This window comes from Python bivittatus, unplaced genomic scaffold (genome assembly GCF_059951505.1).
Source record: "Python bivittatus isolate LINGU-HERP-01145 unplaced genomic scaffold, Pbiv_v1 ctg000410_np1212, whole genome shotgun sequence".
In the NCBI taxonomy this organism is placed as follows: Eukaryota; Metazoa; Chordata; class Lepidosauria; order Squamata; family Pythonidae; genus Python; species Python bivittatus.
Window position 1 is genome coordinate 185,255 of NW_028277067.1, and position 13,190 is coordinate 198,444.

At 41.0% G+C, this 13,190-nt stretch overlaps 1 protein-coding gene across 1 annotated transcript; it reads left to right on the forward strand.

The window, feature by feature from the left end:
• Nucleotides 1-3,299: 3,299 nt before the first annotated feature.
• Nucleotides 3,300-12,912, forward strand: RAMP2 (receptor activity modifying protein 2). The gene is made up of 4 exons (XM_007440437.4): nucleotides 3,300-3,459; nucleotides 5,838-5,936; nucleotides 7,973-8,075; nucleotides 10,241-12,912. Exons 1-4 carry the CDS (start codon nucleotides 3,384-3,386, stop codon nucleotides 10,494-10,496), a joined length of 534 nt encoding a protein of 177 aa, XP_007440499.1. The 5' UTR covers nucleotides 3,300-3,383; the 3' UTR covers nucleotides 10,497-12,912.
• Nucleotides 12,913-13,190: the final 278 nt, after the last annotated feature.

The following is a 13,190-nucleotide window of genomic DNA, read 5'->3' on the forward strand; positions in this document are numbered from 1 at the left end:
ATGACTGAAAACATTTACCAGTAAAAGATTTTAACTTGCTCTTGCCTGGAAACTCTTTTTGGGGAAAGCGTTCAATCCTGTATGGTTTCCTGTCCTGCAGGTACTCAGAATTAGATTTCCTTGGATCTTTGGGACATGCAATAGAGGGGATCTCTATGGCTCCTGCTACATGGGAATGCACCTAGCTATAGCCAAGAAGGCATTATTTTAAATCCTGAAGAAGCTGCTATTCATAACTAGCATCTGTAACATGAAAACTGGTTTAGAAAAGTATCTTTCTTATTAGAATAATAATAAGTCTCCTCATTGCTTTTGATGAGTGAGGAAGCCAAAGGTGAAAGTAAGTAATGCTCAGGGGTGATATCCAATCTTGGATCCTTTTAGACAATCTGTGTGTGGTCTACGTAGAAACACAGAATTGGAAGCAACCATATAGACCATATAGTCTGACCCCCTGTTCATTACAGGAACCACAGTTCAAGTAATCATACCACTGGTTCTCCAGCATCTGCTTGAACTCATCTGACCAAAGGAATCTTACCTTCTTCCTCAGTCTCTGGTGCCCCTGTGGAATTGCTCTTGCACCATGTGTTGTTGTCAGCTGAGAAGAAGTCTCTCTCTCTCTCTCCCCCCACCCCAGAACTGGTTTTCCATGGAGTGTTATTAATCATTCTTACAAATATGCGATATCTGAAAATGCCCCTTTAATTTAAGGCCTTCTCTAGAGTGAGCAGAACTCCCTGAAACAGGGCCTTCCTGGGCTTATTTTCCATGGATGCCATACTAACATGAGTAACTTGTGGCTTTAAGTGTGATTGAATATTTATAGAAACAAAGGAAGGAGAAAATGCTAATTTCAAAATCAATCTTGTTTATTGCAGTATAATTCTGGAGAAGGAGAGTGGAAAGTTTGCTGAGTCTGCTGTGATGGGAGATCATCATGTCTCTCCCCCTCAATTTTTTGTGGGACAGCATGGCATTAAAAGTGGCAATGAGAATACTCTGCCCACTGGTATCAGAGTCTAGGTCTGATACACACTTTGGAGAACCTGGCAGTGGTTTTTCTCCTGCAGATACGCAGCATCAAGTAGTAACAGAGCTTGATGATTGGTGGCTTGTTGTCAGGGTCAACAGTAAGAACCATCTAAGGAAAGGCTCATGAAGGTGGCAAATGGCCCTCTAAGCAGGGGATATGTCTGGGTTACAGATTTCATGGTTGAGCCAGACCTGCAAAGGAGTTTACCTATTTTATCAGGTCACTGGCCTAGCTCTTGAAACAGATATAACATGATTTGGGTTAATCCTGATATCCACTTAAGGGTAGAGGAATGCCCTGAGGGGTGGAGATGTTGTTCAAACTATTGGAATGTTATCTTGACGTGCAGCCTTGTTGTATCAAAATGGGAAGGTCATGTGTTTTGCTGGAGTGGACTAATCACAGCTGGGCTAAAGGTATATTAATTCAAGATTTGGTGTGAAAAATCCATTGAAATAGTCAGAGGAGAGCTGAAAAACTGTCATTGATTCTTGACCAAATTATCAACTTATGAAGATTGTTCATTCTCCCAATATGGAATAAAGGTTTGGAAATTATGGTAGTTGAAGCCCAGCCTATTTGGAAAGAACCATGATGAAATAAGTGCTTCCTATATATCCAATGTTAATTCAATTAGAAATTAATAGCCATTATTTCTGTATGTAATGTTTTATAGTGCAAGTGAATAAAGCTTTGAACCTGCATATCAAATGAAGTGTTCTTGAGTCAAGGTCTGCTTGGCTATCTCTGGAAGTATGATTTTAAAAATCCATGTGCTTTTACATTAGTGAGCAACTGAAGACATGGCTTGTATATAGAAACTCCTATGTTGAATTCCAAATATCTATTTAAAGGAGCTCTGCCAAAAGGTATAAGGAAAATCTTCTATTGTGGAAATCCTAGAGAAGTTCCTAGTTGGCTCAGATTTTGCCAGGCTGTAGAAACCGATAGAGTGACCCAGGAACAGGCTAGTTCATATGTTAAAGTTGCCCCAAGGAAAAATACTACTGGGATGGTATAGGCCAAGATATGTTACTTCAGTTATGAAACACAGAACTAAGATTTCCATTATTTATATCTGTTTTTGCTCACCACCACCACCACCGCCACCACCACCAATGTTTGTTAGTTTCACTATGGGCAATTCTGCCTTTTAAACCATGGGAAATGGCATAAGCATTACAGGAGTAAAATGTAATTGACTGATGCTATCCTCATGGTAAACTTTATTACTTGGAAATAAGGACCATTTTGTTTGTAGAAAAGGAAAAAAACAGTTAAATAGCCCTTAACTCTAAAAAAGTTTTTAAAAAATAAGTGGAAGGAGAATGATGAGCTGTGCCAGCCTGAAAGCCCTGGCAGGTTTATGCTGGAGATGATATTCTGGTTGGGCCTCTTTGCCAGCCCTCCCCCCCTCATCTATATTCTCTGCCTGTGGGGCTCTGGACTTGACTTCATGATCCTGACCTAAGTTTCTGACATCTACATGCCAATGGCAAGGCCTGTTTTGCAAATATTCGGCCCACAAACTAAGGATGCTGGCAAAGCTGATCAAGATAGCAAAATATTTTGCTGTTCTGAAATTGCTCAGTAAGTCATTATACTAGTGAGCATTTCATTGCACCGTTATGCGCTTATCCAAGAATACCCAAACAGCTGCCATATAGCATCTTTCTCTCTCCCTCCACAAGCTGTGTGGCTATGTTAGATGTGTAGAGTGTCCTTCTCCTCCCTCACTCCCCCGTCCTGCCCAGGACCTAGTCCTTTTTCTTGCTGTTAATGTTTAAGTTTGAAGCACATTTTTGCAGCTTTTCTTTGTGGCATCTTTTAATTCTTGCTAACGCATCAGTCAGTTGAGCGGTGCAGATGTTAATGCTGCCTTAGGGCTGTCTGTCCTCTGTCTGGTTTCGCACAGGGAGAGGGGCAGGGTCTGCTTCCAACAGCTTGGCGTTCCCTGCTCTTCCCTCTGCCCCGACTGCCCATTTGGAGCTTTCTCTTGGATTTCACAACCGAGCCAACTGAGTGAATAAGAAATTGCCAAGTTGAGGCACCCTGGGCCTTGTAAAGCTGCGGTGCGGTGAACGGCACTCTGTTGCTGGCAGGCAGGATGACCTGAGATGGCCGTCCCGAGGTTACAGAGGTTCTGGTGACTCTGAATGGGTGTGGGAGCCAGGAAGGAGATGTGAGCCTCATTGAAGCAAAGCCCCCGGGAGCAGGGCTTGCTCCTGAATCTCATTTTTCACATGTCTCCTGCACTCTCACTACTAGCCCCGAAAGAGGAAAGGAGGTGCTTCCTGTTATTCTGATTCAAATCTCAAGCTGGTCACAGGAGGGAAGCAGACTGCCTATGCTTCAGAGTGGCAGGCTGTACAAGATGGATGGCCACGCTCTCCTCTTGAGGCTACTTTTGCTGGTTTCTACAGGTAAGTGGTTCTCCAGGGTGGTTAGGTGCGGCACAGGATGCTTGGGGCAGCGTCTCACTGGACAGCTTGTAGTGGCTTTGGTTCTCTGGGCTGGCAAGGAGAGTGAGGGTCCTCATCCGGGCAGCCTGTCTTGGACAGGTTGAGGGGTGACATTTTAGGGAATGCAGACAGGACAGTTGGACTTCTGAATCTGATGCTCAGGTCGTTCTATGACCCTGCTTCTTACCTGAATGGGACCCTTATCCTAGGTCTGGCCCTGCCTTCTGCTCTCTGCATGTGCCCCACCCAATCTGTTTACTTATTCCTCCGTTATTTTCCCTGATCCCACATTACCTGTATTTTTTTTTCTGCCTCAAAATAGCAACGAGGGTATTTTGGGGATGTGACATCCTAAGGATTGAGATGCCCTCTTGTCCCTCCCTCCAGTTTTGCTTATACTCTTCTATCCCTCCACAGGAAGAATGATTCCCCTTGATAGACCAAGCTGCTCTCTATCCAAGCTGTGTTAAGCCTTTGGCAGAATTTGCCAAGCGACTTGCATTCTGATCCTGGCTGAAGTGGGGATGAGCCGAATGTCTTATGAAATACTTGTGGCTCTTTTCTTTTCTAGTTCAGGCTTGCAATGATTTCAGAAGAGAAATGAAGGGAAGTGGTAGCTTGCTTTAGTGTAGCCTCCCACTCTTTAAATGTAGGGAGGCATTTCTTTTTAGTTTCCTGCTGAGAAGTAGTTCGGCATTGCAAGGGCAATGCCCTTTCTTACCATCATAGGGTAAAGGGGCGAAGAACCTTCATTGCTGGCCAGGTCCATTTACTGTTTCTCCCAGTCCTTCCTGGAGATCAACCCATGGGATCCAAACTATGGTTTGTCAAAAGTAGAGATCAGGTGCATTTTGCTTATAGAACAAATACGTTCAGAATGGCACAAGCAAGTCATCCAAATGATACCCTTCAAGGAGAATGGCTTTGCTCCCAAACAAATGAGAAAATTTCTTCATAGCTTCCAAAGCTGACAATTGCTATGCCCTGCTGTGAGTAGAATGCCCTCACTGAGAAAGAGCAAATAAATACAATTTTGTAGATTAATGTGCCACCCAACATCCTGCTACTCATTATAGCCATTCCTCAAGCCCAAGAGGAAGTGTAAAAGTTCCAGTGGGCAAAATCAGTGGGTTAATTAATATAGAACAAAGAAAACTATTTTGGTCCACTGACAAAATTCCCAAACACAGTCAGGTACATCTTTATTAGGACCAATGAACATGTCCAAGGTCAGAGGTGAAGTATTTGAAATGTATATTAAGGACAATGTGGTCAGAGGCTTAAAAAAGAGTGGAGAAGGAGGTATATATCATACGGAATGCAGATTACACTTTATCCTTTTGGGAAAAAAACACATAATTTTTGAAAATCTACTTAGTATTGTATAATATATTTAAATCTGCACCTCCTCCTCTACTCTACCTTATGATTCTAACAATGCATGCTTCAAAACATCAATATTAATGGTGCCTTTTGACCCACTTCCCTTTTCACTCTTTTTGTGGTATCATCCTGGTTGATTAAGAGAACTGGAGATCTTGGAAAATTGGATATACAGTAATTCTGTGTATGTTAGGCTATTTGTAATGAAGACATTGACTGCAGGTTTGGGGCTAAAGTCATATAATGACATCCAACAGCACAATGCAAATTAAGGAAGAGGATATCTGAAATAGAGAGGAGGGGAGAGAGGATGCTTAACCCTTTCTCTAGGGGTGAGGATTCTGCCCCTGATTACCATCCCCAACCCAAGATTTCAAACTTGTTTGTGAGTTTGCACTTATCCTGTTTTGAACTCAAATAGGATTTTCTGCTCCCATAATGGTTCCAGAGAGTCTGGACTGCTCCTTAACTCTGAACTTCTCATAGCTAGAATACAGTGGAACCTCAGGTTACGAACTTAATTCGTTCCGTGACTCTGGTTGCACCCCGAATTGGTTGCAACCCGAAGGAAATTTCCCCATAAGGTTCAATGTAATTACCGTTAATCCGTTCTGGCGTGGAGGACAGGGAGGCAGCTATTGCTTGGAGGGAGAGTCCCCCTCCCTACGACCACGTGTCAGGGGCGGAAAATGGCCGCGGACCACGTGTCAGGGGAGGAAAAATGGCCGGGGACCACGTGTCAGGGGCGGAAAATGGCCGCGGACCATGTCACGGGAGGGAAAATGGCCGTGTATCCTGTTTGTACCCCGAGGCGGAGTTCGCAAACCAAGGTAAATTTTTGCGGCCGGAGCTGGTTGTAACCCGAAAAGTTCGTTAACAGAGGCGTTCGTAACCCGAGGTACCACTGTATTTCCTGAGGTTATTTTTACATTCTCTCCATTTTCTCTCAACTGTAGTGGCTATTTCACTTCATGCTTATTCTGGGACAACAGTATCTCCTCAAAGCGCTGGCCACTTTTTGGAAAGTCGAAACAGTACACATCAGGAATATAAAGGTAAGCAACAGATGAAGTGTGTTAAGTTGATACTGAGAATGTGGGTAGAGGTTTTCTTATAGTGCTAGAATTCAGGCTTATCCTATGACAGAGTATGGAGGAGGATTCAGGACAAATTGAAGGATTATTCTAGATAGCCCAGGGCTAAACTAAGAAATCTGCAACTATAAAATGTGGTAATGGCCACCAATCCAGGAAACTTTCAGAAAGATTCAAAAGGATGAGGCTATAAATGGCTGTTAATGATGACAGGTTGTTTATCATGGTAGGCTGTCGACTTCCTCCAAGATCAGAAGCAGCCTGCCAATGACTATCAGAGGGGGCTGTCATGTCCTGCTTGGGGGCTTTCTATGTGTTCTTGACAGCTACTTTGAAAAACAGGATGGTGGACTAGATAGGGCTTTAATTCATGAGGGCTCCTTCTGAGAACCTGGCACTTACTGTGATGGGAATTCTGCTCATATCTTGGCATCCTTAGGATGAAACAGAAATGATAATTTTCAGTGAAACCCTGTTCCCAAATATGGTTTAACCATGAAGGTTGTGTAGATTTGCTTCCTCCTTCTTTCATGTCCAGAAGTTAATAGGACAGTGCATTGGAGCTTACTTCAGTGCTGGGAATATCTTCTACCGTACCTGAAGGGAAGCACATCCATTTAGAAGGCCTATGACAGACTGTATGGCCTATGCAGTTCTAGCCCCTAAGAGAGGTAATGAGCAGTATGGCTCCAGAGGGATGCTCTGGCCCTGCCAGAGATGCTCCTCAACATCTACCACCTATGATAGTCATCACATTCTGCCTAATGGTAAGGCAGTATTTCCATAATATACTGGGAACTATAACATTTGCAAATGTCTTCACCTATCATTGTTTCTTTTTGTAAGTAGTTTTAATTATTTGAGACAATTTGCCTCTCAGCATTGAACATGTGAATTTCTTTCTAAGAATCCACAAGAACTTGAAGCTGATAGTGCTTCCGTAAGATATGGACCAGTATACTTTTGAATTTTGAGGTTATAATTTTATGCTTGAAATATTTGGCATTATTATAATATGAGATAAACAGATACTCTCAAAATGTGAAGGAATGAGAAAATATTGAATTTGGCCATTCCCAGAGGCATCTGCAGGAGGGGCAGTTGACAAAAGCAGAATCATGCTGAGGTAATGCCAGCCCCAACCCTTGTGTACATGGGTCTTGATGTCAAACACACATGTACAAAGGAGACAGAGCTTGTGTCACAACAGCGCAATGCTGAGGGTAGGGGTGCTGTTCTTGGAAGAGATTACTTGGAGACTGGCAAGGAAATAGAGTGGGAAATCTGACACTAGGTTTCTCCCAATGTCACAGTTTTCCCCCAACATATTGTTCCTATGATCCTTTGAATGCCAGCCCCCAAACTATAGAAGTATTTCCTCAAGAGTTCTTTAAAAATGTATCAGGGGGATTCTATCATCCTTCTTTTCCTTCCCAACCACAGTTGTTACATTCACCTGGCCATATTCAGTCTGAAATAATTGTCCTTGCTGTAGTCCAGTTGCAACTCCATTCCTCTCCTTGCAGGGTTGCTAACATATTGTGGCGATTTGGGGAAATTCTGAACTTTTTTACATATTTATTGCCTAAGATCACTTTGGAGGCTTGAGTAAAAAATGAAAAGATACTATATATTGAAAAGTAAAAAAACAAAAAAGAAAAACCGCACAGTTATTTTGCTTGCAACTATTTTGTAGAAATGTTGTGCTGTCTGATGAAATAAAATAATAAATGGCTATCAGTGCTTATAAAGAGAAGTCTGAGATGGGGTAGATAATCCTTCCTGCCTGTGTCAAACCAGAAGAGAAAGCTGGTAATTGTTTATTAGGCTTGATGGGGAATAGATCTGAACTTCTACTTCTACTGTACACCTTTCTCCTTTCCTCAGAGGCTTCCAGCATCAGATGACCCAGGTAGATTTTTTTGTCTTTTTCTGGTACTGGGCCATGCACATCTGAGGGTAATTTCTCTGTATGTTTTATTTCTTTTCCATTCTAGATAATAAGTACCATTCCCATACCAGATGTTGCTGGAATGAGTTTGTTGAGCAGATGGCCAATATCAGCAAAATACATTGGTGTGAGTGGAAGAGTATTCGCAGGTATTGCAGAGTTTCACCCTTTACTGACCATGGGGACGGGTAGGCTTGCCACCTGAGGAGATCTAAAAGAAGGAGCATGTAATATGACATGACTGTAATAAAGTATCATATTATCTGTATCAGAAGAACATGAACATACTTTCTTAGATGATCCTGTACAGGTAGTCCTTGTTTAGTGACTGCCTAGTTTAGTGGCCATTTGTAGTTACGCCAGTGATGAAAAAGTAACTTTATGACCAATCCTCGCATTTATGACCTCCACCAGTCTGTAAAATAAAGGAAAGTTGAAGTAAGATCATAATCAGAGTTGTGGTTTCACTTGGCAACTGCTTTGCTTAATGACCAAGTTGCCAGTCCCAATTATGGCCACCAAATGAGGACTACCTGTAATGTATTACGTTTACTTATTTCATATGTTTATACACTGATTTTGTAAGCAAGTTGTTTCTAGAATTCATTGGCATTCAGACTAAATTAATCACAATTAAGTCTAACTGAAATTAGTGAGATTTAGGTAGTGAGATAGCTGTGCAGTTTAATGCAAATTACATTTAGATTTTGTCCTGCCCTGCCCACTTTTTTGTCCTGACCTCACAGATGTTCTGTGGCCCTCTACATGCCACTTAGAATGAGTGGTAAGAAGGAATCTTTCTGAGAATAAGCCATGCCTATACAAGTCCGGCTGCTTTTTTTTAGTACAAGCTCAGTGTTCTTCTCATCTTTTGCTGGAGAAAAGATGAAATGTTGGCTTCTAAAATAAACTTAATGGAAGTTGTAGTACCTACCATAGAGCAGTCTACTATCTGGCTTATGGGGCTGAAGTTTGCTGCAATATAAAACTACTTTCTTCCTTGGTTGTGCTGTCCATTGCAGTCAAGGGTCTTCCTGATTCATTCCTCAAGGCAAAAAGAATCAACCCATGTTCTTCATTATTTTGAAAACTGTAATCCTAAGAAGGAACAGGGCTTTATGATATGGAGCAAGTAGCAACTGTAGGTCAAGTGACATCATGTTAAACAAAATAATAACCTTTTTTTTTTAAAGTAGAAAAGTGGACATAATTTGAGGGACAAAAAAAGGAAATTGGAAACTGAAATTCTGAATTTTGATATCTAAACCTTAATATTTTAGGAATCTTTTTTAAAAACTCACAAAAAATGTTCTGACTCACGTTAGAAACATGATCAAGGTCCCTTCCATTAAACAATGTCATCTTGTTGAAGCCTAGAATCATGCATTCTCTGTGGCAGCAGCTGCCCTATGGAATAGCACCCCTCTGGAGATCTGGATGGCCCCAACCCTATTAGCCTTTTGTAAGACATTGAAGACCTGGCTGTTCCCCCAAGCATTTGGGCTGGATGATTAGGTGAGCTCTACTGGATAATGCTGGTTGATATACAGTAGAGGGCAGAGGGAATAGTTTTGAACGACAAGAGGAAAAGCTGCTACCAAGGCAATGGTCAGATGAAAGGGCCCTGAGCCTAGGCCAAGAAAGCAACTTGAGAAATTGTCTCAGACAAGCCTCTCTCTAGTTCACACATAGATAAAGGGAGGGATAGGGAAGCATATTCAGACTTGCAAGGTTCTGTTACTACAGCTGTTACAGATGTTGGGTTTTTTAATGGGTTGTGTTGTATTTGTGGCCTCGGGCATCATGATTGTTAAATTATTGTTGTTTTTAACCTTGGTATGTCTCCCAGAGTCACTTCTGTGAGATGGGAGACTATATAAATTGTTTAAATAAATAAATACATAAATTTAAAACACACCCAAAATACTGTATACCAGGGATCCAGACCCTTTTTGATCATGAGATATTTTGACCACATTAGGTGGGAAAAATATGAGAAAGAAGGTATAATAATATCAAACATCCCAATGCATGTTGAGGAAATACATTCCTTCTCATACCATTCCTCCCTTATTTTCCACTTATTTAGTTGATGTGTTTTCTTGTTTGTTATATTAGGTGGGTGAACATGTACAGGCATGGAGGTGCAATGTCTGTACATGTTCACTCACATACATGCAACTATTTCTTTTTCATTCTCTAACTTTGGAAAGTAAGAACAAATGGACCAACTTTTTCTGGGTATCTTGCTTACAGTAATAATTCTGCACCTACCTTCTTCCTCTGTTTCGCTGACTTTTGGTCATCTTCATAGCCCATACAGTCACCTGAGAAAATGCCTGGAAGATGGAGCTGATAACCTGAGGCTTGGCTACCCCAATGCTAAGGCTGAGGAGTACATCATCTTCAGCCACCGCAACTACTTCCTCAACTGCACCCTGCAGCATCGACCTCTCTTGGACCCTCCTGAAAATGTTTTGCTGCCTCTCATCATAACCCCCATCTGCCTTATTCCTTTCTTGGTTGCTCTTGTTGTGCTGAAGAGCAAAGATGGTGAGATGCAGTCATGAGTCCTGATCTTTATGAGATGATATGATAGGGCCTCCATGGCCTAACAGTATAATTGCAGCACTCAACTCTTGGGTATCATGAAATTCACCCTGCCCAGTCTAAGAACACTATCTGGCATGAGCCATTGCACTGGAGACTATTGATTGAAGTTTGAGGGCACTTTGTACTAAAAGATGTTGTATAGAAAGAACAAAACCAAACCTCCATCACCAAGGCAAGTGCTGATGTATGTCTGCCACAGTTGTAACCTACGTTGACATTACTGCCTATCTCATTCTGAATGAATTATGGGAACTATACACACAGTTGTGCTGCAGAGAATTCTTAGTGAGAACTCCCTAGATTCTTTGCAGAATTGCTTTTCACGGTTCTGTATGGAGAAACCAAGACAGTGAAAGATTATGGGGTGGGTATGAATAGGCCAAACGTACTGTACATGAATGCTTTTTCTGTTAGCAACAAAATGGTAAGTGCATATGAGGCATTCTTTTTGCAGCTTGGTATCTTTGTCTTTTCACCCAAACTCTCATGCAATGCTTACATATGCCAGATATGTAATGCCCTGTAAAGCTGTGTGTTTCCATGTAGGCAATGTGTTAGGATAATGTTCCTTGTCTTCCTCCTTATTAAGATTGCCTCTTTGGGCAAGCTCTGAGTATCCGAAATTTGGACTTCCTTTTGTAAGTAATCTGGCCTAGTTGAAGATGAAATGGCATCTGTCCTCACTGCCCTCCTTTCAGTTACAAGTTTCACTTACTGTGCTCACTTTGACCCAGAAAACTGTTAGGGCTCAAAATGCAGTAGGTGCAGATGTCCAAGATATGATGATGGTATTACATAAAGCTGCACTTCTCTCCTTTCGGTAAGATGGAATAGAGAAAATACAGAAAAGATCTGCTAAATGGATCAAGAAGATGAACTGAAAGTGGGTTTAAGTTTAGAGAATGAATTATTAAGGAGATTCATGACAGACGTTAATTAAATAGTGAGTAGTTAGCAAAAAAGACAACCTAGAATACTTCTACATAGCCACAGAGTGCATTCTGGCCTTTGTGTGACACTCATAAGCCATTTTTTAAAATGAGATGCAATTATGTTTTTCTATTGTAGTAGCATAGTACTATTGAGACATTCCAGAGCTACTGGCTCTTTCATTAGTAGCTTCCTCCTTGTACCCTCTTACTCTTTTCTGTCCAACCTTTTAGTAGCAATATTGATTAAAAAAAACCTAACAAAATAATCCTATTGCTTGATCAGAGCATTCTGACAAGACCATAAACTCTAGAAGCTATAGACTTTTTCAAAAAGCAACTTCCCTTCCATTATGTGTAGTTGGAGAGGAACATATTTAGATCAGCTCAAAAACTAAATTCATCATTTCTTTAAATCAGTGTTTCTCAACTTTAGCAACATTAAGATATGTAGACTTCAGCTCCCAGAATTCCCCACTCAGCATGGCTGGCTGGGGAATTCTGGGAGTTGAAGTCCACATATCTTAACGTTGCTAAGGTTGAGAAACGCTGCTTTGGATTGAAGGTATAAACAGCACTGAGGCTTCTACAGTTCTTCATTGCCTCCTAGCTTGCACCCTGATAGCCCCTCTAGTGACTCCTTTTGAGGGGTTCTCAAGTTGAAATATCCTGGCCCCCAAATCACCCAGATACAGAGATTAGCAGAAAGGTAACAGATTTGCAGTGGGTGGGTAATAAACTGGGCCATTTTGTTACACATTCATTCATTCATCATAACTGTTTTCTTTGAAGAGAACATTTGATTATTCTTTTCTTTAGTTTTTCCTTTCAGTGTTCACAATATCATGTATGATAAAGATATGAAAAATGAAAGGAAATCAGTAACTAAAATAGACCTCAACATCAGAAAATGTTTGCTTGTCATGATACAGATACCCCCTTTCAGTAATGTCTTTGTGGGGAACCATAAAGACAGAATCAACCAAGAAAAATCTACTAATTAACTCTGAAGTTAGTAAATCTATGGGGCTTACTTGAACATAAACCAGGTTAGAAATCTATGGCCTGTATTCACCACTGAGCAACATTTCTGCAACCCAAGAGGCCTCATAACCGAAACTGACAGACAAATCACTGATTTTCAGTGGTGTGATTTTGCACATAGTCAGGAGTTGCTAGTGATATAAGCACCCTTTCTGTGTAATTCTTTCCAAAGGGAATAACTCCCAGTTTTTGTGCTTTAAATGGGCAATAAAGATTATAGTGTTTGGTTGATGTGTCTTTGTTCTAAACATTGCTTTGTCATTTTCATTTTATTTTTACAATGTATTTGTTTTAGTCTGGATTTGTTGTTCTCTTTCATTTTGTATATCACCTCAAGCATCTGAGGGACAGTGCAGTGATTTATTAATATGTCAGATAAAATAAATATATAACATGTTAAGTAGAGCTACTGTTTTAATTACATTCCCACTAAAGTTATAATTAAATGGAAAAGCAAAATTTTCAGGTGTGTTAAAGGGCTTCAGGATGAAAGTTGCCACAGGTTGGATTCACAGAAGTCCCTAAGATGTAGATCTTGATCTACAATCTATAATGGCTAAGTGAACACATCAGCCTCTGGCAAAAGATAGTGGATTTGGTATGTACAGTATGTATGGCCGCCCTTCCCACAACAGTGACTCTGGGCAGTGTACATTGTTTAAAATCCAACAATTAAAA